The sequence below is a fragment of the Lethenteron reissneri genome, chromosome 33, assembly GCF_015708825.2.
Source record: "Lethenteron reissneri isolate LAM-NWPU_2019-01 chromosome 33, ASM1570882v1, whole genome shotgun sequence".
Classification (NCBI taxonomy): domain Eukaryota; kingdom Metazoa; phylum Chordata; class Hyperoartia; order Petromyzontiformes; family Petromyzontidae; genus Lethenteron; species Lethenteron reissneri.
In genome coordinates, this window is record NC_083811.1 from 10362360 (window position 1) to 10388731 (window position 26372).

The 26372-nt window shown below is 45.0% G+C and overlaps 1 protein-coding gene across 1 annotated transcript in view; it reads right to left on the bottom strand.

Moving 5' to 3' along the window:
- Positions 1-906: 906 nt before the first annotated feature.
- LOC133350335 (phosphatidylinositol 4-phosphate 3-kinase C2 domain-containing subunit alpha-like) overlaps positions 907-26372 on the bottom strand; it is a 70197-nt gene continuing 44731 nt past the window's right edge. Inside the window, exons 21-35 of the mRNA XM_061564587.1 lie at positions 24567-24747; positions 23125-23235; positions 22624-22716; positions 20698-20827; positions 20011-20147; positions 18828-18997; positions 17731-17887; positions 16451-16560; positions 15156-15363; positions 14216-14340; positions 13967-14084; positions 12726-12801; positions 12272-12381; positions 6180-6305; positions 907-5677 (exon numbers count right to left, since the gene is read on the bottom strand). Coding sequence (XP_061420571.1) covers positions 5495-5677; positions 6180-6305; positions 12272-12381; positions 12726-12801; positions 13967-14084; positions 14216-14340; positions 15156-15363; positions 16451-16560; positions 17731-17887; positions 18828-18997; positions 20011-20147; positions 20698-20827; positions 22624-22716; positions 23125-23235; positions 24567-24747 — 2035 coding nt within the window. The 3' untranslated portion in view covers positions 907-5494. The remainder of the gene's footprint in view (positions 5678-6179; positions 6306-12271; positions 12382-12725; positions 12802-13966; positions 14085-14215; positions 14341-15155; positions 15364-16450; positions 16561-17730; positions 17888-18827; positions 18998-20010; positions 20148-20697; positions 20828-22623; positions 22717-23124; positions 23236-24566; positions 24748-26372) is intronic.

The window sequence follows — 26372 nt, forward strand, 5'->3', positions numbered from 1 at the left end:
TGAGATCAAAGCAGTGGGGAGCGGTAGTGCAGTGGTTAACCTGCTGCGCTACGAACCACGATCACCCGGGTTCAATTCACGCACGCGGTCAATACCAGTGAGGATTATATGAACTGATCTTGGGCCTCCACTGGGTGGACTAAACATCAAATGACCTGGTGCGGTGCATAAACATCACCACTGGGGAGACAAAGGTGGCCAGGCATGGTGCTGGCCACCCACCCCAGCTTGTGCCTCGCCGGCTTTTATAGGCGATTGCTAACAGCACTTGCCCCAACAGTCTGTACAGGCTATATGGGGGATTTTTGTAGTGTAGTACATTTCTGGCAGAAAAACATTGTGGTTTTTAAGCTTCAAAACAGAGGATTCATACATTTCCACCAATCATGTGTACAATGGACACACATTTTAGTCACAGAAATGTATTACATTTTTTTAAACAAATACAATTTTACGTAAATTATTTTCCGAGTTCGTAGACTCAAAAGATCCGACATAAGGCATACTGGTTTACAGCAAAGTACAAAGCAATGCAAACATTTTCTTGGGCTAAACTCCACCAGAAAGTTGACATCTGACATGAACAAGTATAAAATGGGTGAACTGGTGCAAGTGAAGCGATCTTTATTTTCAACCGAACGATGTGGAGTCGTTTGACCGCTGTCGCTTGTGATTGGATGCGGACAGGTAAGAAGGTGCCACCAGTTTTTCCCATGTTTTACTTTGAGAACAGCGTGTAAATAAGATTGCACACAGACACAATTCATGCAAAAGAAAAAGGTGGGTTTAAACAAACTAACTTTTTTTTAAAGAAGGCATGATAATGTTGCACTCTATAATGCCACCCAGTGCGAATGAAAATCCACATTCAGGACACGTCTCATCTATGTTTGAATGTTTTATAACAACAATGGCTTTGATACGTTACTGTATATATGCTCTATTGATATTAAACGTAAAATAAACACATGTTAAGTCCCAGTAATACAGTATTTAGGATAGCATTGAAAATAGTTTCATTTTCATAATCTACTGCCTGAAACACACGAGGGCTGTAAGGATGTTTTTTTTATCACGAACGCAGGGTGCAGTGCTGCCCAATACCTTCCATTCTGATCTCATTTATAAGCAAAGATAGCGACAACAGCAGTGTTCAATCACAAAGGGAATTTAAATGTACGAGAAAATTACAACATTCTAATATTAACCATTTAGCCAAAACGACCCCTTAAGCAACCTTCAAATCCAGAAAGCTTGAACACAGTACTGCATTTTCAAGATACTGAACATAACCCATGTGGACAAAACACAAATAAAATAAGTATGTTATCAGTTTTCATTTCATAAATTGAGTTTTAAACCGTACACGATGCAATAATCTCGTAATTTTGTTTAAGTAAAAAAAAGATGCACTAACGATGAACACTGCTCTGTATTTATAGTCTCAGTTTTAACATCTTTAAAGCGAAAGTCTCCTCCAAGTCCACGTATTTACAGCGTCTTGACTTGTGCACACACCATTACGTTGTCCCAGGTTCACGTATCTCCCTGCCCTACCGATGTCGTCCCAGGAGTGCACACCGCTTGCAACTCTTAAAACACGATTTTTCATGAATCCTAACAATCCACCGGCAGTCTATTCACACGATTTTCACAGTGTAAGAAGCGTGTATACAACAACAACCGCTTTGAAGTTAGCGGCGGAGAAAGCACGACCTTAAAGTCTGCATGGATGTTTTACTTTATATATATACACACACACATAAACCAGCATGAACAACTCACGGGAAAGGTTGTAACCCATCATTTGATGGAAATAGAAAGTGTTCTTTACACAAGTACTGGCAACATGTTATTTTTTCTTCAACATTTGAGAAACATTTCAACATTTGTTTTACTGGTGCCCAAGTGTTTGACTTAACTGTAGGAATGAAAGGTCAGTGGCAATACTGCCTTAATGGTACAGCGTTGTTTGATTAGGCTAAATCAAAGGGACATAAAACCTCATCAGAGACGAAATAACCATTGATCAAATATAATGAGGCCTATTCATCCACGAGACGTGATAGAGGGCCATGTTCGGGAGCAGTGAATTTGCACATTCATAATAATTAACACAATTGATAGGTAAATGAACTGACAAAAGTAGTTTTAAATCAGAATTAATGAGACGTATCTATGAAGTACATAAAAAAGTCAAACATTGGTTAGTCGTGATTCGTGATCGGGTAACTAAATTGCTGTTCTTGCAATTTCCCAGTCATGGAGTGTGCTTGTGTTAAAATAACAATAGGATCTGATGCTTGTTGGAGAAATACGCGCAAATATTAAACGGTTAGTGCTAAAACGTATTAACATAACAAAATACTGCAACAAATCAAACAAACGAGCGAGGTTTCAGATTTTCACAAATTCCCTTAACTAACACTTATATTCTTCATGTTGTGACAAATTCTCAATTTATTTGGCACTCAAGACATCATCACAGAACTAAGCGAAGAAAAGCAGAGCGGACATGCGTTGCGTAACGGTGAAGCATCATGAATAAGGTGCCTGCAGTTCACTGCAACTGCTCTTCACGTGAATGTAACTATACCGGCTCTGTATGCCTTGGTGTTTTATAAGCAAAGACACACACAGATTCCCAAGATAATTTAAATATTGCTTAGCTTTCTTTGTGAGCAATTTGGTGCATAAAGCAGTGTATGCATTACACAAAGTTATTGGTCCATCAAATTCAGTCGTTTTAACCATTTTAGAAATCTCAAACTAATTATCGGTACAGATTTGTATTTATTATCATTTGAACTTGCAGCATATCAATGCAACTTCATTCCAAGGCGCTGTACACAATATAAAGGGGGGGGGGGGGGAGTGGAAGCATGTATGTCGGATAAACCAGTGGGGGTGGGAAACATAGGTAATTAGTGCAGATACCAGAAACGTGAGAATGAGGGCCCATACGCGTGCGTGTGCGCACCTGCTGGCCTCGTTCGCACAAGGCTGTGAACAACACTACCCCCAACAGGTTACACACACCCTCACCCCGCCGAATCGCAGTTCAATGCACTGACCGTACGTTCATATTATCTCATCCGAAACGCGCGAGCGGATTTCCTGCAGCTGCAAAACAAAAACTACTTCACAAACTCGAACGCACCATGAACAATTCCCTTTCACGTGACCGACTATTGGACGTGATGTCACGTTCAGATACCTCCAGGCACGGTGTCTGCATGCTCTCAATGAACTCGTACAAATTTTGGTTACGGATAAGCGTGCACTCTCCAAGAGCACAAAAAACACGTTGCGTTTGTGTGCGCGCATTACCCTTTTCACTCGCGCCTCTCTCGTTCAGACGAACCATTCAACAGTTTCTCATCGAGCGATGTGCGATTAGCAAGTTGCCACAGGCTGGTGTCTGAAGTGAACAACAATTCACACACTTCACCTCGCACGCTCCAGCGCGGTGTAAACTCGTGGAGTGTTACATTCAACAATAATGCCTGGCATTGCTGCCTTCCTCCGTTGTGCGCCTTGCTGGCACGCGGCAAGTCACCCCCCCAAAAGGCACGTGACATCGATCCAAACAAACGCGCACAATCCCGTCCGGTTAAAGCCTTCCTACAAGTGGCCCATAATGCCTCATCTGTTCATCCCCCAGTAGTCGTCGGCTGGGGCCGTGTCCACACGAGTCGCAGCAATTCGCCGACGAGGGCAGGCGCATTTGCCTCTGCTTACGTCGCGTGGGTGTGTTCCACACCCGCACGGGATCAGATACCGGTGCGGGCATGCTCATTTGGTCCCCCCCTTCAAGCCCTCACAGTAATGGGAATTTCAAGGCCATAGTTACTCCATTGTTGTCCTTCAGAATAAGCTGCATCGTCCATCTGACAAGTAACCATCGCGGCATCGTCACGGCCTCGTTCTCAACATCACCGCCTCGTTCTCAACATCACCGTCTGTTTCTTTATTCATGGGCGCTCACAAATAACGACGTGCACCACTTTTGTCCAGAAAAAAACAGAGAAACTTCATGAATTCGCATTTACACGACATTTTTTTTTTATAGCTGCAGGTTGTTTAGCAGCATTGCAAAAAATAGCAAACAATGGAATAACTCTAATTTGTCTGGCATAATTGTATTGTTAAAAGGTCAACTGCAAGTGCCTTTTAATAATAATTTTAATGTCCATTCTTGCCCCGACTGAAAGGTTAGGAAAATGTCGTGGCTTGTTATTTGCTTAGTGCATTATGTATTTATGTTACTAGAACAGCGAGCTACGACATCAAAGAACTGACATTGCAAGGTATTCAAAGCCATTACCGAGGATCTGTTGACCTCAACAGCTGGGAAGCAAGCAGAAGCCACCGTCTCCAAGTCAGCTATCACAACTGCAATGTTGCTGTCGATGTTGCTCATTAAAACTGCACGAGCATGCTTTTGCTCCGCTTAAATCATCTTGTAGACACAACAGCAGTGTCAACGTTCTCAAACCTGCAACCCCATTCGTGACTTTATATTATCTCACTGCAGTGTGCGGTTGCACAAAACTATTACTTACTTTCATTATTGTACGAGGTGGTGTCCACGGAAATAACCAGTGGCCATACGCTGGGCAGTTCTAGAAGTTGTCGTCAGGGTCGCCTCAAGCTGAAACATCAATATGCGTGTTGAGGACTGCCAGCTTCCTACTGACAAAAGAAATCTGGATTTAAACCCCCAAGAGGCGGTATCTGACTGAACCCATTCGGAGGCTTGCGGCGCCTGTTAACATTATCGACAAGACGTATTGTCAGTGACTGCAATGGTATTTCATGCAGCAGATGGTTGCTTGGAGGTTTTCACATGCGAATATCCACGAGTCATTTACATTGTTTGGAGCAAGAAGGCACTCGGCTGTGCTCGCGGATAAAGAAAATAGTGGAATGCACTAACACTGGCAAGTGCGAACCAACCTTGTACTCCCACTTAGGAGCAAGGTTATTGGAGGGGAGTTATGGCTGGTAAATGGCTTAAGCAGTGTGTGACTGAGATGACACGTCAGAACTGTCGGTGTTTCCACAGTCAGTCCTTCGCCCTGCTCGGCATCGTCTTCAGTCGCGTCCCTCCCACTCCCGTCGGCTTGCCGATTGATGCTCGATGCCATCAGCCGCTGCCCCCATCCACAAAACTATAACATTTAAGCCAGCGACCACGGGGTCACAACGCATTACATCTGCGAGCTACGCGGGCTCAGCCTGTGCAGGCACTGCCTCAGCAGACTCGGTTATTGTTATTTTCGCGTTCAGAAATTTAGCACCACGGAGTTGCTGCTGCTGCTGCTATTATTGCCGCCTCCGCTGGAATGAGCAAAGCGGCCAGGCGAACCGGCCTCAGTGCGGGCGAGTGGGCGCTTGCTCCTGCGCTCAACTCGCCGACTTCAAGCGAAACCCCTCCAGTGCGCGCAACTGTTCTCGGAGCGGGAGGTTGGTCGGGCGGATCCCAGGCCGGCTACTCTCCCAGCGAGCCTTGCAGGGGGAACCAGCCCACGGTCTCGTGGTCCAAGTCCAGTTCCCGCAGGGACAAGCTGAGGCCGCCCAGGAAGATGTTCTCACGCAGGGCCTCGGCGCTCCACACGCTCAGCTGCAGTCGCCGCTGCTTCAGAGCCTCCTTGCTGAAGCAGTTGTACACGAGCTGGGGGAAGGGGGCACGGGGCCAGCAGCTGAGTCGCAGGCTGATACTATGCCAACTCACGATCATCACCTTTAAGGTGCGGTTAGATCAGTGGCTGTCTACAGAGTGTGAACTGTGACATGTGACGATCGAAGGGTGATTGTGGCCAATGTCGCAAATGCCCCCGTACCTCGCAACCTCTTTTTTTTCACTCTGCCAGAAACACGCCTGATCTAAGGTACTCAAAAGTTTGGCATGAGGAAACGCTCAAAAAGCAGTTTGTAAGAAAAATACTGAGCATCAAAATTCAGCAACTTCTCATGATGCTGGGAGTGCAAACGAGAGATACATCTCGAAAACAAAACAGCAAAAGTTACAGGTGACATTATTTAGCCTTAAACGCACAATGGGGAAAAGCTAAATCGGTCCCGAATAATTTGCTAAAAATACAGCTCATACAAGACGGCATACCTGTGTGAAGAGTGCGAGACATCCGAATGCTTCTCTGCTTGTGCACCCTTACCATTTCGTTGTAGGTGGGGTTGAGTGTCTTGCGGGCGATCTTGGTCTTCCTCTTGGTGACTCTGTTTGGGTCGGGAAGCAGGTAGGTCTTGACGTACGGGTCTGGATCGGCTCCATCAGTGAACACCTGGCGTAGATTACATGGACACGCACCAACGGGATGAGCATCTCCGTCGAGTCAAAGTGCTCTTGCTGCCCAAACAACCATGGTTGCGATGCTCATCTCTGTTGGCAACCCCGAGCCAGTAGTCAACATTCCACATTCGCATAGTGGGGGCAAGTCTCTCCCTATGGATGGATGAACTTTAGCAGAATTCCCACAGGGTCATTGAAATAAACTCAACTGAACTGATTTTATCAACTGCAACGGTATGATGGGGCTGCATTTTTTCATTTCCATTTCTATGTTTATCGAGTTGGCACCAGGCTAGAATTCGAAATTGCATCTTTGATTGAGAGTTGAGCAATCGTATCACAGCAACACCCGGCCAAAGGGGTTGACAATCTAGCTTAGTTTTATTTAAATTAATGTGTGAGTCTGTAGCCATATTATCAACACTGCGTGCATACACAGAAATCCCAGTGTAGCCATCGATCGTTGGGGCCAGTACTTTTAGTGAGAAGAAACCACAGAAATGCACACAAATAAATAAAACAAGGAAGTCACTGGATCCTGCAAAATATGTCCTACATAAATTTCTAATTCATATTCAACGTTTTTGGGTTTAGATCGCGTTATTTATAAATGTGTCGTAACCCTCCACCACCCGACACGGCCAATCAGTAAAAAAGTGTCACGTTGACAAAAGACAAATAGTTCACTGCTTTAACCCACCGGTGTGTTAAAGCGTGAAACCACAACATTTACAATATTTTTTTTTACTTTCTAACTTTGCTCTGTGTGAACTGTATTCATATCACATTTATAGGATTATTAAACTTAAATGGCAAGAGGGCACACCAGAGGCCAGTTGTGACCCTTGAGATGAATTGACATTTCATGGGACAGTTGAGCGAGTGACTTTAATAGGGCCGATTTTGCTTCCAGAATGTAAATTCAGAGTTTCGTTGGCAGCAACCATAATTAGAAATCCACTATAAAGAATAGAACAGTCTTCATGAAGGACGGCGACTTGTTAGGATAGTTTATAAAAACAAGCATAGAGAATGACATTTAAGCAGGACAGATTTCTCAGAGAATGTATTTTGCTTAATTGGGTAAAAAATTAAACTCAAATCGTGAATGTAAAAATAACACTTTCATTGTGCCCTATTTAGTTGTAATTTTATAGCGATGACATTGCAATCATTTTCCATATTAATGTAAAAATGGTATGGGGAATTTTTGGGCTGAAATACATTTTGTGCAACTGTCTTCACTGACTGAATGAGTGCAGTATTACATCTTACTGTAATTATTAATGATTCGTTATAAAACTTAGAACGCCACAGCCATGGGTACCCTTGACGAGGCCAGACAAGCAATCAGTGGCAATCGCTTTGCTAGATAATTACAAATGTGAATTTTCAAAAAGTACAGAAAAATTATTTTCATTAAAAAACTTAATCGCAATAGGCAGTAATAAAAGTTACATCGTATGATGCACTGCAGCTCAACCTCTATATATCAATACATATATTAATACACTTTAAAGGAGGTTAATTGTCTCGAAAGCATCCTTTACATTTGAACCTTAAAATACACTGTCCCATAAGTCACGCGTTTTAAAGAGCTTATCATATAATTAAACGTGAGTCATAACCACTGTGATTATTCATAGCTTATCAAAAGCGATAAAAATATCCGAATGTAATTTATTTCATTTGAAGTTTTAGCCTGAAAGCGTATTTAATTAGGTAATTATGCACCATCATATTAAACAGTGAAATGTCTTTTACTTTGCAACACAGGCAACACTTGTGTCATGCATCAAAATCAGCAGACAGCCGTCAGCGTTCATAAATCCCTTGACCCAACTCGTTTGTTCGGGCAAGGTCGGCGCATTGTGTCCTTGGTGTGCACACTCATACTGAGTTCGGTTACGTGCCATTGCAATTTAGCGCACTGCCTTTTGGGAACAAATGGAAATTCATTTACATCATAAATAGCTTCGATTAGATGGCATTGTGGTAAGGGGGCAGGCGTTAAAAATGCATGGTACAGTTTTTTTGCAATGTTCCAGAAAACACAGTGGTTAGCATGAGCTTCCAAAACAAAACTATTTGGTGACTCTACTACATTGGCAGTGGTGGCGCACAAGCACAAATCACCAACACATTTGTCAATAACACTGTGGCCATGAAGGGAGAAGCATATACAAGGTGACATTTTTGGCAATGGCCTTCCTGCATCACACAATATAATGTGCTCATTATTTATTCACAAAATTATATTCATGCAGTGTTATTGAAATTCGTTTTTTTTTCCAAAACAGAGATCATATTCAATATTGCTCAAACCAGATCACAGCTTGATTTTTGCAATACACGGAAGAATGATTTAGGTTATTGTAGTCATGATAAAAAATTCTCACCTCAGTGAGGGTTGGATACGTACGGTGTCAAAGAAATTCAACATTCATACATTCAACACCCAGAATGTAAAATAAATGTTATTGTACTCTTTGGTTCTTTCGGTAAAGTCACGTGGGTAGAAAAATATAATAATAATAATATATCACGACGTTTCGATCGCAACACAAGCGGTCGTCCTCAGGCGGAAAAAAATAATCCAGCAGTGGAACTGCTGAACCATCGAGAGAGCTGTTACGACAAGGTTATATATGTGGCGAAGGGCAAGCAGGCGGGGTCTGAGCTGGAAAGGAATTCCATCCCCGAACGCAAGCACGTCAGGTGTGTTAATGGGGGAGATTAGGAAGAGAAAGATTAGGGAGAGAGATTAGCATGAAATGAGCTTCCGTTACCGCACAAGAGCACCGTCCCCGCATATGCGCACAACAGCAGTGTTCATGGGAGATTAGCACTATGTTGATGGGAGAGATTAGGCAGAGAGATTAGGGGGATTAGCAGGTAAATGTCATGTATATGTGTAATACAAGCTGCGGTGCTGCCAACTGCGCTGTGAGAGGCAAGCGCATCCACGCAAGAACCACCGCAACGGTGGTCACGCCAGTGAGACACACAGCCCATCACACAGCCAGAACCATCGACACATCGAGGCTAAGGGAGCAGAGGTGGCCATGTTAGTGAGACCCCAGCCCGTTAATGCAGAGGCACCTAACAGGGCAATGCAACTCAGAGTCGGAGATAACAGCCAATCGGCAGGGAAGAATGGAAGCACCGCAGCAAGTTACGACTTTGCTTGGTTAATAACGTCCTTCCAATGATCGCTCAGCTTATACCCATCTTCTCGGTTGAAATTGTCTGTGTTTATATATCTGGATGGCTTCATGGACAAATCTTTGATGGTAGCCCGAAGGTTTGCAGAGTACCTTGGTCTCGGAAAAAACAATATGGTGTGAGCCCACTGCGTTATAACAATGATCAGCCACGGCAGAGGTATTGGTTCTGCCGTGTTTCAAATCTGCCTTGTGTTCGGGAACACGGTCCGAGACATGTCGTTTCGTTCCCCCAATGAACTGCTGCCGCAGACACAACTTGGTTTGTAGACACCAGGGTATTGCATGTCAGGAATGGCATCCTTCACAGATGGGATCAAATCACACATTGTGTACTGTATTGAATCGGACCTGGATCTTGTGTTTAAGATTTTGGAAATCTTTTTGGTAACACCTGCTATGTATGGCAAGGTGATGGTTTTGATTGAGTCCTCAGATGGTTGTCTCCCCATGGTTGGGGAAACAGCTTTGCAGATTGTGCGGTCTGAGTATCAATTCATCTTGAGGGCTTGGTGTACATGCTCCAGTTCACTGGCTAGGTGGCGCTGGTGGGAGATGCAGTGTTTTGATGAGGGAGTTATTCTGGGCCGGATGGTGGTGGGAGTCAGGCTTTAGATAGGAATCTGTGTGGGTGGCTTTCCTGTAGACGGAATGTCCCAACGAGCCTCTTCTCAATCAAAACATTCAGGAATGGTAGCTTGCCATCATTTTCCACTTCCATGGTGAATTTGATGGATGGGTGTATGGAATGGATGTGGTTGAAAAATTGGTTCAGTGCTGGCTGGCCATGTGGCCAGATGACGAAAGCGTCATCTACGCATCTCTTCCAAAGGAAGGACGTAGGGTGGATGTCAGGATGGCATCTGTTTCAAATTTCTCCATGAAAACATTCGCTACCACCGGTGATAAGGGAGAACCCATAGGGGGTACCTTGATTTTATTTTTGGAATGTACCATTCCAGATGAAGTAAGTGTTGGCAAGGCAGTGCCTCACCAAAGTTATTTTATATTTAATTTTTCTACCGACGTGACTTTACTGAAAGAACCAAAGAGTATGGATTCCTGCAGTCACGAAAGCTTCAAATCAAGATGACATGTTATTGTTTTGCATTTTATATTGTAGTAATGTTAAGTGGGGCAAGCGTGAAACCAACTTGCTGTCTGGATGTGTTTAATAAGTTGATCCTGGTTTTACTACTGATTCCACTTTTTTTTTTGTGACGGTTCCACCCTGAAGACGGAAGCTTGTGTTGCCTCCGAAACGTCGTGATTTTTATTTTATTTTACTTTTATTAATTTTAATGTTTTACCTACCTGGTGACTTTACCGAAAAAACCTAAGAATATGATTCCACTTTGTTCCGAGTCACGCAGGAATGGTTTAATTTTCAGCTGTGCTGGAACCTCTTTTACCGGCATGCCACGCAAGTAATCCGAGCATTACAATATAATGCCGTTGTAAACTGTTATTATATATATTATTGTTATATATAACCAGTCCATTGAGCGTATTCACTTTGTGCGCATATCACCCATGTCGAAGACACCATCAAATATAGTCGAAAGTCAGAATTCTGTCAACATGCGCTCATTCCCTGGCCATGCCTCTCGTTAACATCGCAGGAAGTCCATTTGCCTACGTGCCTCGGCCACACCCAAAAACTAAACTAATTTTGATTTAACTAGGAAAGGCCCACTGAGTTGTATATGGTAGCTCTTTTTCAGAAGTTACCTGGCCACAAATAATAGCTCAAGGGAGTGGCTTATCATGTGGAAATGTATAGAGGCCAAATACTCGAGACGCATGTTTCTAAATGCGGAGAGAAAAACCGGAGGACCCAGAGAAAAATCCACGTGACAACGGGGAGGACATGCAAACTTGAAATGTACAGCAGGCATCCGGGTCGGGATTGATCCCACGACCTCCTGTACACCAGGTGGGGGAGTTAACATCTCGCTGCCGCAGCACACCTACTGATAGCCAGCTCCCAAACTGTGCGTCTCTCTAGCGGTTGCCTATCCACATCCACGGGTGTTTGATTTCGAGTTCCAGACATTCTTACGTGAAGTTGATCCATTTTGTTCATTAACCATCCTCTAGACCAGTGGTTCTCACCCTGGGGTGCACACACCCCCTAGGGGTGCGAGATGCCCTTTCTGGGGGTGCGAGACATGGCCTGAAGAGAATTCATCAAAACACAAATTAAGCACGGGCACATAAGTACAACTAATTTGTTTCAAACCTACGTATTTATTAACATTACACTTTTTTTAACGATTGAGAACCAAAGAAGGGGTGCATGGCTGCAGTAAAGGTTAAAAACCACTGCTCTAGATATTTTTCCGCTGACAGTAAGACACGGGGAAAATTAGGTTTTGTTTGAAGAGCACTGCAAGGTGAGAATAGTTACACTTTTGACGGTTTGCGCGTTTGTGTTGTATGTACCACCCTATGGTGAACCTCTTTTGCACCGTACATAGCCAATCGTCCTTATTGGGCTATGGAGATGTTGAGAAGAAGACAAAGAAGATGCAGCCAGAAGGGCTATGGAGATGCAGAAGGAGATGGGAGCCCGAGGGTGAGATGGAAGAATACGGTGGCACGAGATAGAAGCCACAGAGCGGACGCTACGAGACAAGGGGGCACAGCATAGACGCGCGTGGAGGATGGATAAAAAATAAAAAATAGCGAGCTGAACAAGCTGCAGAGGCGACGTTGGGAGGGCTGCACTGACCAGGTCTTTAATGTGCATGACCATGATGAACAGCGCGGCATTGCGGTAGGACACGGAGAGCTTCACCTTGCCCCCCACTTTCTCCGCCGTCAGCGTTTGAGGGAACGGCTCTGCTGGGAACAGGGGGGGCAATGCGTCAACCCTCTGCACGGCGCAACACCCCGCCAGCTCGGAGTGGCATCGCGTGCGACGCGTCAAATTAAACGTTGCATTCGCAGCTCGAAATTAAATTGCTTCGCTTTTAAAATCGGCAACGTTGTACTTTAAAGATGTTATGTATGCACAGTGTGGAATGAGTGGTATGACATGATCAAATATAGTTTTGTACAATGGCGTACAAAAGAAATGCTGCATTGTGAAAATGAATGGCAGTGAACAAATGTAGTTTTACACATTTTTTTTTAAGATTGTGTTTGAGTAACTATTGCATCATTAATGAGGATTTACATCTCACCATTTAGTCTGGTCACCTCTTCCTTGACCTTCTCGTCTCTCAGGATCGGATGGAAAAAAGTGTACAGGAGGTCGCACTACGTAACAAGCACACGCATACACACGCGCAAACACAACATACACACGCGCAAACAACACATTAGGTGTACTCGTTACAAAAATGAAAATTAGTCCGTCATCGTGGTTTTTTATTTTACATTTCTGCATGAAATGTAACTTTGATAAAAGAGTTTGTACTGTGGCTTATCATTTCAAAAGCCGCAGTTGTTGCTAATGGGTCACCTTTTTAAACAATATGTATTTTATATCAGCACCTAGAATAGGAAGGCATAAAAAGCACTAATTGAACGGTAATGCATTCCACACACGCGACAATTCTATTGCACATTAACATGCACACACAGATAGGGGAACACGTTATTCTGACAGGCTAAAGGTTCCAGCAGTAGATTTACTGACTCGATCACATTAGGCAGGATGTGGGTAGATTCTAAAAGCTGAAGTTAATCGGTGAAACATCCCTGCGCGCGTCTTTGCGGGGATTCTTTAAAATGCTGCACGGCGCTTCCATGACAAACGCTGCACATTGGCGGCTTCTGTTTTGCAATGCAGTCGCACACCGCTGAACCATTACGCTAAGTCACGGCCCATGTCGCTACAGAGCAGAGTAGAGGCGTGGGATTCATGACCCCAGGCCCTCGCCCAGGGAACCCGAAAGAGGGGATCAGAAAGGCAAAGAAAGGAAAAACAAAGCACCGACGACGAAAATGACCAAGGCGAGTGTGTTAGTGACCATTGTAAATAGAGCCAAATTTTATGTTCTTTTCCAACAGCCAGTTGTTTATACGAATACAAAATATTTAGTCACGCTTGATTTACCACTGCCATCCAGCCAACAAGCACAGTGCCTGTTACTTGTTCAGCACAATACATTAAAAAATATGATTGTGTAAAACAATTTTTATCGCTCTGCGTTAATAAAGCCATCAAGTACCATATTTACTCAGTTTCGCAGCCAATGTGAAACCGAGCAAAATCGAAGAGAACATCGTTTTAGGCAACATCACCAAATCGAACTTGCACCGTTTAACTTCAGCTTGAGTACAGAGGGCGAGGAGGCCGGTGCGAAGGACATGGCAGGATTGGAAGGCATCGACGCAACCCATACACACCGCAGTGATGGTGGTACCGGGGAGTGGGTCACCGCGATGTTTACCAGTGAAGCAGTGGTGCTGGGCCTACCTCCGTGATGTCAGATTTGCACTGCACGAGTTCCTGCAGGTAGTTGTGGAGGTCCGTTTTCCTCCGGGAAGCCACCTCCTCGACATGCGTGCGTCCCAAGATCAATTTATTTGGAAAGCTGAAGGAGCAAAAGGAAAAATTGCGCATGTACACAACATCGTCACACGACAATGAGAACCGAGGCAATGCCAGGCTGCTATTAGCCTGTGTCTACGTTTGAACGAAATCCGTTTGCAGATGTTTATCTACCTGGGCAGCAGCAATGATGAGAAGAGCATGCAGAGCTTGTTGTGCAGTTCCTGGAACTCTGCAAAGGTCCTCAGGATGAATGTAGGAACCGGCATGGCCTCCCGCACCACCTTCACTACGTAAATCTGCAGCGTGATTGGTGGAAGCGTTAGAATGAGGCAATAAGTGCAAGCAAGGACATCCCATGCATGCGATAATATATATATATTTCACATTTCCTTAAAGGATTCAAAAAAATTTCTGCATACATCTTTAGACAAGCTAATCATCTCTTTTTCCACAGATGTCCAGTAGGTTTCCACAAATGATAAACTGACCAACTGCAATCGCTTACATGTGATAGCAAATGCTTATCAATTAGTTCTATTGAACAGCGAAAATCTCGCGTCACCCAACGTAATTTTTTAATGAATACAACAGGCTTTTCAATTCAACACGTGGTGATTACTCTTGGCAGTAAGCCCTCTCAGCCAAACGATGACTTAATTTACTCTCAAATATAAACAATATAGAGTACGCAGGTCAATGCTACCAAATATGAACTAAACTATACAAAGTCATACAATTTATTTATTTAGTTTACCAGGTAAGGCCCACGGTGGTATATAGATATTTTTCAGAAGCGGCCTGGCTACAAATGATAGCTCAACGAAGAGGCTTCTGTGGAAATTTATAGCAGATGAATACTCTAAATAAACGCATCTAGATTATCAACATGGAGGGGAAAAATCCATGCGATCACAGCGAAAACATACAAACTCCAAATATACAGGCGTCAGGGTCAAGATCGAACCCACGATCTCCTGTAAACCAGGCGAGGTAGTTGCCAACTCGCCACCGCGGCGGCCGAATATCATTGACACCTTGAACATTCCTGTGAGGTGAGTGCGCCCGTGCCGAGTCGCTAGCGATGCGGTGACCGTGACGCGGTGGGACGCACGTAGTATTTCTCGGGGTTGTAGCGCTTCTGGTACGCGTAGACGGACGCCTCGCAGATGCGCCCGTCCGTGCGCAGGCTGTGCTGCTTCGAGTTGAAGGAGAGCGTGGGCTCCTCGTTGGAGGTCTGCGGGCCCGAGAAGCGCTGCGCCAGGTTGTGGATGAAGAAGTTCACCTTGGTGGCCATGCTGCCCAGGCTCGACTCAATCAGCCTGAGAGCCAAAGTCACACGCCGGCCAACGAACAGCCCCGTCACACCTCGCCGTCACAACAATCTGTTTGAAAAGTAAAATAACTCTTCTTCATAGTAAGAGAACAACTGCTGTTCTCATGAAGAAGGGGCATTGCTAGAAATGTTGCCCATTATCTATAGTTCCCTTAGAGGCGAGTGTTATTAACAAATGTGATGAGTTTGTGAATATCAAGCTATTTCTATAGCTGTATTGACTAGCTAGTTCACCAGGTGAGAACCCACAAAGCCAAGTCTCTTTTTCAAGAAGCGATCTCGTTCCATGTCTGAGTTGACCTCCTCCGATAATTTATTAACGTGAATAATGTAGATCCCTTTGTGAATCTACTGCTGGATGCAGGGCTCTCCGTGCCCTGTTGGTCATGGGGAGTTCTCATTCGACCATACTTCACTACGCTGGGCAGTGCAGGTTGGTGAAAGGGAGGTGGCAAAACCAGTTCGCTTCTGATGTTAAGCCCTGGACGGAAGTCAAACCCAGGACGCTGGGTTCACAGGGCATTGCATAGTCCACTCCACCAGCGCTCACTCCACCCGGACATGAATTATAGCTTTGAAATTATCATCATCCTATTTCCATTTATGCGAGCACCAACCGAGATTCATTATTTATAAAATAAATAAAGGCCTGGATAATTTTTCTTAACAGGGGCACTGAGACTTGTTAAATACGTTCATATGCAGAATACGAGTCATGACATCGGCATAGAGTAGCATGTTTAATTATGTAGCAAGGTTTTCGAAGCCTGCTACATAATAACATGAAATGCATCGGGTGGTTGGAAAAACTGGATTGTTAACGAAGGTCATGCGGTAAAAACTAAGCTGCATTATGCTTTAAAAAAAATCGGGGGAAAAAAACGTACCTCCAATTACCACGATTGGTACATACGGTGCGAAAATTCACCATACATTATGAAATGCAGAAGCATATGCAACAGCAGAGAGACATCAGCAGATGGTGCTATGCCGTATAGAAATCATTCACCAGAGCGTGCGGAGTAAAAACATAATGGTACGCGCTCTTCAAGAGCATCAATGCATTGTCTTACCTTGTGAACTGGGCTGTTGCCTCCGTGTCTGTAGCCTGTGGCATCAGCGCTTCATAAACGTATTTCAAATCCTGAACATCGGCAAGTTCTGGTATTCCCGATGACATCATCTATCCAGACAGCCACAGGTAATGAAAAACGAGGTGTACAATTTTTCTAGAGCTGTGTGGGGCTTCAGTTTAACCGGGCAGTAAAACGATAACATAGAATCAACCGACAGCAAATATGTTAGAGAGCAGGAAGGGGTTAGAGGTGGTACAATTTAGAAATAATTTACCAAAATTGGCTTCATGCTCAATGTCACAAGAGAGATTAATTTTTAGCCACTTTGAAACGACAATGTTAAGCGAGTATCAAATTCTCTGCACAGTGCACTGGAGCATGGAATCAGCTAAGTCAACACTGAAGGTGTACAGATTAGGCTCCGCAAATGCAGGATAATTGCGTGGATAATTCCCCAGTCCATATCCTCACCAGTAACCCTTTCCATGAAATCTCAAACACGTTTGATATAAGCATTTTACACATGAATGTGAATATAAAACGTTGCTGCTATAGAAATCAATAAAAAATCTGTACATCTTCTCAATGATAGGCAAACAGGCCATTTTTTTTTTACTTAAGCTAATATTCATTACAAAAAATTGGATTTAAAGCTTATACGTGTAACATGTATGCTGCCGCATCTAAAGCATACAACACATAAAATGACCGAGCATATTAGCCATGAATACAGTGTTTAGTTAATCCACTGCTGGAAGAAGGCCTCCGCACGCTGTGTAGGTCATGTGGGGGGTTATTTGACTGTACTTTACCCATGCGCTGGCAGCGAGGGTTTGGTGATGATGGGGAGGGCAAGAGTATGGGAGAATCATGGATTTTTCTGCAAATGGCCCGCTACTGCCCACCACATGGCTGTCACCGCTGATAACCCCTTTGCTTGTGCATGGTAGTCAATAATCCAAAGCACCATCCAGGCACGGCCTTGCTGCTTAGTGAGAACTGACGAGGTCGGGCGCACGATGGGTGATTTGGTCAGAGGCACAAGAGCGGCCATGTCGGTGTACACTTTTCCGAGTGAGCACAATAACGCGTGCATAGAACCAGCGACCATCTGTGACAAGGAGCTTCATGGCCCATCGGATTTCTCCAGGATAAATAAAGATTCTGATTCTGACCACAGGCAACACCATTTACGACTATGGCAGCAACGAAGACGACTCTTGGAGAGAAGAGGGGAAGCCTTTGGCAATCACTGCTGAGAGCACTTGCGATCGTACCAGGCCGAGGAGGTTGAGGAAGAGGTTGGTGTGCTTGCGGATGAGGTTGTAAGCCTGGCAGCACAGGTCCACAAAGTGCTGGAAGCGGCTGGTGGGCCTCTCCCCACCATTGATCACGTATGCCATGTCCGACGTGAGCACAAACGGCGCCCGGTCACTGCAGGGTACGGACAGCAGTCGGCAGTGCTTATGCGGCTTTAACAACAGTGGGGCGTCATGGTGGCGAGATGTTAGCTACCTCGCCTGGTATGCAGGAGGTTCGTGGGTTCGATCCCGACCCTAACACCTGTTTGTATATTTGGAGTTTGCCTATCTCTCTCCCTGTGGTTGAGTGGATTTTTCTCCAGATCCTCTGGTTTTCCCTCCACATTTAGCATAAGCATTCATTTAGAGTATTTGGCTGCTATACATTTCCACGTGATAAGCCACTTCATTGAGCTGTCATTTGTGGCCAGGTCGCTTCTGAAAAACATTTATACAGCTCAGTAGGCCTCACCTGGCAACATTAAAATAGTGTAATAGTTTTAGTTTAATAAAGGATTGCTAAACTACTGCATAGATGTTCTGCGATTGTGTTGTGTAGCTCTCCTGTGTTTTACAGTTGTACCGCTCGTGTTGTTGGGCGCGATGTCCTACGTTGTGCCCCATGTGCTAGGAGCATTTTATGAACCTAAACTCTTGTGAGTCGAACATTCTCCAAATCTGCAAGTTACTGAGGAAGGCAGGTGGGTGTTGTGCACGCGCGTGTGTGTGTGTGTGTATGGATGGAGACCAGTGGGGAGTGGTAGTGTAGAGGTTAACCAACCTGGCGACCAGAGTTAGATTCCCACTCACGGCCACACCAGTGACAATTATGTAAATTAATTGTCCTGGGCCTTCCATAGGTCGACTCACCCTCAAATGAGTACCTGGTGCAATGTGAAAACATTGCCACTGGGGAGACAAAGGTTGTGGTGCTGGCTACCCATCCCAAAGTGGTCGTGCTGGCCATCATAGGTGCTTGCTAACAGCACTTGCCCCAACAGTCTGCTCAGGCTATATGGGGGATCTGTGTCTTTATTTATAGCCCAGTGAGAGCTCAGCTGGCCCTCCCTCACCGCTTGATGTTGCCGAACATCTGCGCGTGACCCAGGAACTTGCCGAAGTCGATGTGGAACATGTGCCCCGTGGTGCGCAGCATGATGTTGTCGTTGTGCCGGTCGCAGATGCCCAGCACGTACGTGGCCACGCAGCAGCCGGCGCATGAGTAGATGAAGTTCTCCACCGCCTGGTGCACAGCAGCGGCGGCACAGACGACGCGGTTCGACCGCTCAGCGGGGAACGTTCGCTCATCGGGGATCCCGCGCAGATTCGGGATTTCATAAGCAGGGCAAAAACTGGACCCATTCCTCAGGTCCTCTTACAAAGAGAGACCTTCGGATCTGCAACGGGCTCTTGTATGGTTGTAGAAATACATTTAATTGAAGTGATAATTAAAAACACTCCAAACAACCCACATCATGTTGGGAATATACCGGTCAGTGTGGGTTAGCGAGAGGGTGTCGAGATATCACTCGCCACTGATGTTAACCATGGTCCTGGATTTGAACTGAGGTCACTTGGCTCTTAAGTGCAGTATGCTTCACTTCACCATCCTTTTCCTGATGACAAACGCTTGTGTTGCGATCAAAACGTCGTAGTTTTTTGCTATTTTTTGTTATTTTCTTTGAACCTATCTACATGACTTTACCGAAAGACCCAAGAATATTCACCATCCTTTTTTCAAAATCTTAATCAATACTTTCAAGGATTAACTATCAATCTATTTAATTATTTAAGATGTCATTGTAGGTCAAAGACAGTTGTTGATTTAGAGGTCTCAACTTGACTACCACAAAATTATGGTTAACCTATTACAATAGTCAAATAGTCAGATCATGTTAAAACGCATCTGAGAAAGTGATGGAAAACCAACAATCCCACAGCAATGGCCTCGCAAAAGTGCAACTCGCTGGGCGCAGCGGCAGAATCAATGTCAATTCGTAACACACTGCTTCCATGTATGCAGAAAAGATGCTTCCGTAGAGCCAAAATAAAAAAAATAAAAGGTCAAGAGATAATCACTGCAAATGTCATCGATGCCACTACACCACATTGTCAATTCCTTCCTTTTGCTACATCAAGAAAACAAGCATAGCATCGGAAACGGGGATGCCTCCCGTAACCTTCGTTCAGGTGCGAGCCACGGAACACGGCCGCACCGGAGTTGCACTTCCTGCGGTGAGAGCGAGCGATGCCCACCTTCTCGTACTCTTGCTCGGTGGGGTTGTGTTTCTGCAGCCACTCGGCCAGGGGCTTGTCCTTGAAGGAGCCCGTCACCCCGTGCTCGACCTGGATCTTCCGCAGAGTGTCCGAGGCCAGCACCAGCTCCACCATGCCTGCAAACGAGACGCGTGCATGGGCACACGCGCAACCCACGGCAGACGTTACCCTGTGGGAATGGCCTGGCTTGTAGCGATTGAACGCCATGCGATTCGATTAACTGCCATAAGACGGAGGTGGGTGGGGGGGGGGACACCACGATAAAATACAATAGTTGACTGTTTTTGTATGTATTTAGAACTTCTTTTGCACCGTAGGTATGTAATGCCTGGTGGCTAGAAGGGCCAAGGGATCCAAAATAAAATATTACGTGCATCGGGGCAAAGAATCGGGGCTGTGCAGTTGGTTCGTTGAGCTACTTGCAAGGCGGCAGAACACCAGCTCCATCGTACAATTTAACCGCTGCTCAACATTGGCAGTCCCGTCTACTCATCGCGATGGCACGTGCCAAGTATAACAATCTGTAATTAGCTAACCAGGATAATGTCCACTTGTGTGAAGGACATTAAGACTCCATGATGATGATAAGAATAGGTCAACACTGTGCTGTACCGCAGTCAATCTGTCTGTTCAAAACAATTCATGAGAGACTGTGGCCACACTGACCCCGCTCCTTCCCAGTGGAGATGCACTTGAACAACACCATGCGCATGTCCAGACCCTCCTGCAGCCAGATCTTGTCCATGATCTTGATCATCTGCAGGGTCAGCATGTCCTGCCTCAGGTCGTCGCCCACCTGCCCGAGACAGAGACAAAGACCTCTTCTCTTATCCACACAGAGTGTTAAAGCACAGAGTGTTATGTAAGTGAGCATCTGCCTGGGGAACACACGCACATCACCTCTTATACATTGGGAGAAGTTAGTGGGCACATTTGTTTATATCAATTAAAATCGAGGATTTTTCTCTTCATTCTTCCCATACACGTCCACTCAATTTGAGGTCTCTACCCATCTGCCCACAACCACTGGCCGTCTCTCCCACTGACTCCCCTCTGGCCAAGTCCGGACTAAAGACTTTCATATTCTAGTTTGCCTTTGCCCAAGTTTTTCTTGACCTGGGCCTGGTGCTATTTTAATTCTATGTCTTGCAGTACTTCACCGTATGTATTCTCCATCCTTAATATGTTCATTATACACCTGTGGTGTGTTAATCGCAGTGATAAAACCATTATGACCCTACTGAAAATTCCTTTCTCCCAGCATGTACCCCCGGTATAATGTAGTTGCCTCTACCACCTGCCCTGTGGCACAATATCTCGAGATACAATTCTACGTGTTTAATTATAGACCAACAATATGCATAATACTGTAGGCTGATTAAACACACAGACAGCACCATAAATATTTAATATTCGCATTGAATGTTGATAGCGATTCCCAATTTCTGTGTATTTATTTACAATTATTCATCATTATTATGTTTGGCATAAATACATTAAATTGGGTTCATATCGTGTTTGTTTCGTTATTACGTTTGATGTTCCACAGGGGAAGGGAGACTCTCCTAATCCCCATCCCTCACCCTTCCATAGTCCCTCCCCCTTTCACGAGAGCAGTATTCATCTTCTTGGTTCTTTCGGTAAAGTCACATAGAAGGGAAATAATAAAATAATAAAAATAAAACATGATAAATTACAATTCTCACGACGTTTCGGCCACGACGCAAGCAGCCGTCCTCAGGTGAAGAACAGGTCTGTAGGAAAGACAGCGTCTGAAACGTCGTGAGAATTGTATTTTATTATGTTTTATTTTATTATTTTATTATTTCCCTTCTACTGTGACTTTACCGAAAGAACCAAGAAGATGAATCCCTGCAGTCACGAAAGCTTTAAATAGAGCAGTATTCTTCTCTAATTTTCAGAAGGGCTCCACTTTCGCCGATAAGATATCAGTGAGAGGGCTACCACACATTTGAAACCATTGGGTTTGACAGCAGGATGGGGCGATTAGAGGGGGGGGGGGGGTGTTTTCACATTTGTGTAATTTGTGTATTGTTGAGGGCTGCACGGCAGGGGCCACACTAAAGGCCACCAGGGGCAGCCAGTGGCCCGCGGGCCTTGCAATGAAGAGCACTGCGCTAGAGCATCACCTCACATGACTGGCACCACAGTTTCTGGTTAGTAAATTGTAGTGTATACTATATGTAGTATAAAATACACGTCGAGTTATTATTCCACACATTTTTGCATCAATAGATCTTAGTTGCGTTGGAGAGTGTTATTTTAGCAGGATTTTGGTCAGAAAATATGTTGTTAGTAATGCAAATTCGGTTAATTAAATGGGACCTTATTGCGAAAATACGCTTCGATAATACAGTACGATTTTTCACTCTATGTTCAGGTTTTCAAGGACGCAACCCAAACGTGTTTTAACGAGGTATGCCCACACAAATTTCAAATAATAAAAGCTGGACTTTCATTTAAAACCTGTTTGTGTGTGTGTTCTGAGCTCTGGAGCCCAGACCCACTGAACTCAGTGCCACACCCTCACCAGTTGTGACTTCACACTGCAAGCGAGGCTGGGCGTCTCACCTTGAACATGATTTGAATGTCCTCTCCAGATGGGTCAGCATTGAGGAAAGAAACTTTCAGAGGGACAGCGTTGGAATTGAAGAAAGAGCAGGCCTAACGGAGAAACACAGACCCTTTTTTTGTAAAATGAAACATACAATAAAACACGCAAGGGATATTTTACATGCCAGTGGTGACACGCAGCAATGCATCGCAGCCGAAGAATCAGAGTGTGGCAACGTTGTGGGCACAGGGAGTGCATCTATCACACCTCCCCAATCGTGTTTGTGGGGCTCTTTAAGCAGCTGCCGATATCGCTCGTCCCAAGAAACTCTAATTATATTGCATGTCTACGATACAAAGTCTACGATAGGCTGAAAAACACACCGAGGACCAGTGGCAGGTATCACTGAACAATGAAAAAATACAATGCCATCGTATGTCAGAGTAGAATGCAATGGCCGAGGTGTGAATTAAAGTATTACGGCAACAATATGAGAAGCCAGAAGGTAAGTGCAACACCTTTTGGTTGACACCGCGGATTGCCAGGCTGGGGCAGATGGGCAGACGAGAGCTGCCAGCGTTTCGGAAGCACGTCTGCTGTACCTTCTCCATGCCCTCCTGCAGCATGGCCTGTCGGGACACAGTGACCACCGTGCACAATGTTCATTTGGTTATTAGGAACTAGCTGTACTACCCGGTTTCGCCCGGGACTTGGATCCACCACGCCCGGCCACCTTTGTCTCCCCAGTGACGATGTTCACACACCACACCGGTTAATTGTTTGAGGCTGAGTCGACCTAGGGGAGGCCCAAATAATCATCACCAGTGGTGGCCATGAGCGGGAATTGAACTCGGGTCGCCGGGTTCGTAGCGCAGCTCGCTAACCGCGACACTAGAATGCGTTACGCTTCCACATGCGCGGGTCACGTGACAGATTTTACGTCACAGCTCACTTGCTGTGAAAAAAATATATGCATTATTGAGCTCCCGCCCACCCCAAAAAAAAAACCAAAAGTGTTTTTTTATAATTTGTGCATGGTGTACAGTCTGGAAAGTACCCACATGACAAATTTAAAGTTTGTTGCATGTCGGGAAGTACGCGAAACATTTTGAACAGACACACATTCACAACTTTGCCTTTTATTTATATGGAGATGAGGCGATTCACCCACACGGCGATTTGTCGCAATGCGAGGTCGTGATTTGATTTATTAAATAATTATTATCTGTCTAGATTTTACAGACAGATAATTATTCTGTCACCATAGCAGCTGAAATTAGTATAGACTCATCATATGATATCCATAAATCATAAAAGATTAATTCTTATGCAACCCCATTCAATGCATGCATTATGAGCATGAGAATTGATCTTAATCAATTGGTCTATGATGATTATTTACTGAGCATGACCGCTTCATGCTCCTCTTTACAATATGGCTGAACAGGACCACATGTTATTTACCCTTTCTGGCAATAAAACAGCTGTTAAGATGTTCAAACACCAAATAGAAACTTTTTGCCAGGAATCCGTCTGCATTAACCACACGTACTTGTGATGAACATGCAAACAAAACATGCTCTGATAATTATATATGCATTGTCCCCGAACTGATTGGTCTACACAGAGACAGCCTTCTGTAAGACCATGTCTCACCAGTGTAAACCAGAGAACGCCAAAACGACCACATACCCAACATGCACTTGCACTGTGCAAATGTGGCATTTCCCCAGTTGTATGTAGGTATGTTGAACTTCTTTCGCACTGTACGTAGCCAACAATGCTAAATCGTAGATGCCGGAGGGCAGCCAATGGACACAAGCACCACTCCATTGCTAATCTGAGCAGGGTGTCACAGAAATGACCAACGATCACTACTGCTGCGACTACAGCTTTGGTCAGAACCTGCAATATAACAATGTCGCTGGAACTCAGCTGCCGGCGTTCGGTGTGCCCTTACCTGTCTGGTGGAGCCAGTTGCCTGCCGCACCTTCTCGGCCACGGTGGCCAGCGTGTGCACGAGCCGCGTCTGGCTCTCAAGGTCGTGGCGCAGCGTGCGCCCGCAGCAGCAGAGCAGCGCGCCGAGCACACGGTGGGAGCGCCCGCCAAAATGCCCGTCTTCCAACGTGTCCTTCAGAAGCCTGGGTGATGCAGCCACAGAAGGGGGTGAGGGGGGGATGGCAGGATAAGTGGCGATGGGGCGAATCAGGACAAGGCTTGGCCGATGCGGCCACCTGATGTGCAAATGAACCTTATGGCGGTACCCCGGCGTACCGGAGTACCCCGGCTCTCACAATGTCCGTGATGCAGTCATTTTTAGTCTGTTGATGGTCGGCGATGCGACAATCGACTCATCTCGACGAGCTGTACACGATGCACCGCTATGGTGCGTACGAGCGTTCAGGGTTTCAGAGCAATCGTGCTTGCTGCGTTTCGACATCGCGGAGTAGCACTGATTTTGGATTTATTGGTACCCCAGTCGCAGAGTTAAGTACACCCCTGGAAAAAATAGTGTCCCAGAAATAAAATATTGAATTGCCTCGGCCATTTTGTATTATTTGGTACCCCGGGGTACCACCATGAGGATCAAATGACGCATCAAAGATTCGGCGGCCTACGAGTGCGGCCACGAATCCCAAACCAGACCATATTGTCAAGATCTGTTTTCAAGGAGGAATGGACAAACATGAGTGGATAACAAATCTAAAATTACATCTTTAATCTGCTGTTGTTAATCCATAGGAAAGAACATGGGGCGGTGACATAACCCCGCGTTCGCGCGTTCGCCGCTTGTTGCAGAGGTTCACATGTTGGGCCCAGGGGCTGCCCTGGTTAATACTGCGTGCGTGTGTAAAGACCGTATAAACGCGTTGGTCTGCTTCAGAGTGGACAATGAAGCTCCTGTGACGTTATTAAAAAAAAAAAGCGGCTATGCGCGCTGGCGGAATAGAGAATTTTTTCTTTTATAAATTGCTCGCAAATTGTTTCATTGCCACATGGCAACATTGCCCCGTACTGGCAGACTAACGCACATTTGCGGGCCGGTGTTGCCTTCGCCTTGTGCCGCACAGGGATAGCTGCCGCAGGGTGTACCCCTTCAGACTGCCACAGAGCATTTTGTGATGTACTGCATGGAATTCCGCAGAATACAGAATATGTAGTGATGAAGATGATGGGGGATGGGGGAAGTCGAGTTTGACCAATCACGCGAGGCCAAGTTGAATAATCTCTAATCTGCTGAGCAATGTGGCAGCTGAACATCTGCGTTACTGGCCCTGGACTGGCAGCAGAAATTCCACATTACCATGACATGAGCCAGTCTGTCTAAAAGATTACTGCTGTTAGAATCTCACTGATTTAGATTTTGGTCAATTAAGTTATAGATTCCTAAACTCAGAAATACATTCTAGATTGTATATTACATTTTGTAGGGAAAATTATGTTGCACACGAAATCCAGATAGGTTTCTTATCTCTGCTGTGTTCTCCAAATTAGAAGTTTTCAATTATTATTACGCATTGTCAAGGATAAGTGAAGTACATATGAGAGACACCAAAGGCAAATCTTGGACATGGCGATAGATGACGCCACAACTAAAACAGTACACTAGGTTAATATTTTATATTGCATTCTTACATCATGCACTGTGTGCATCCAGTTTGATTTACTAAAACAAATAAACATTATACCTGAGCAGGCTATGCTAGTAATGCTCTTCATCTGTGTCAACAAAGGGGATGACAAACGCAATTAGACTGCATTTGAA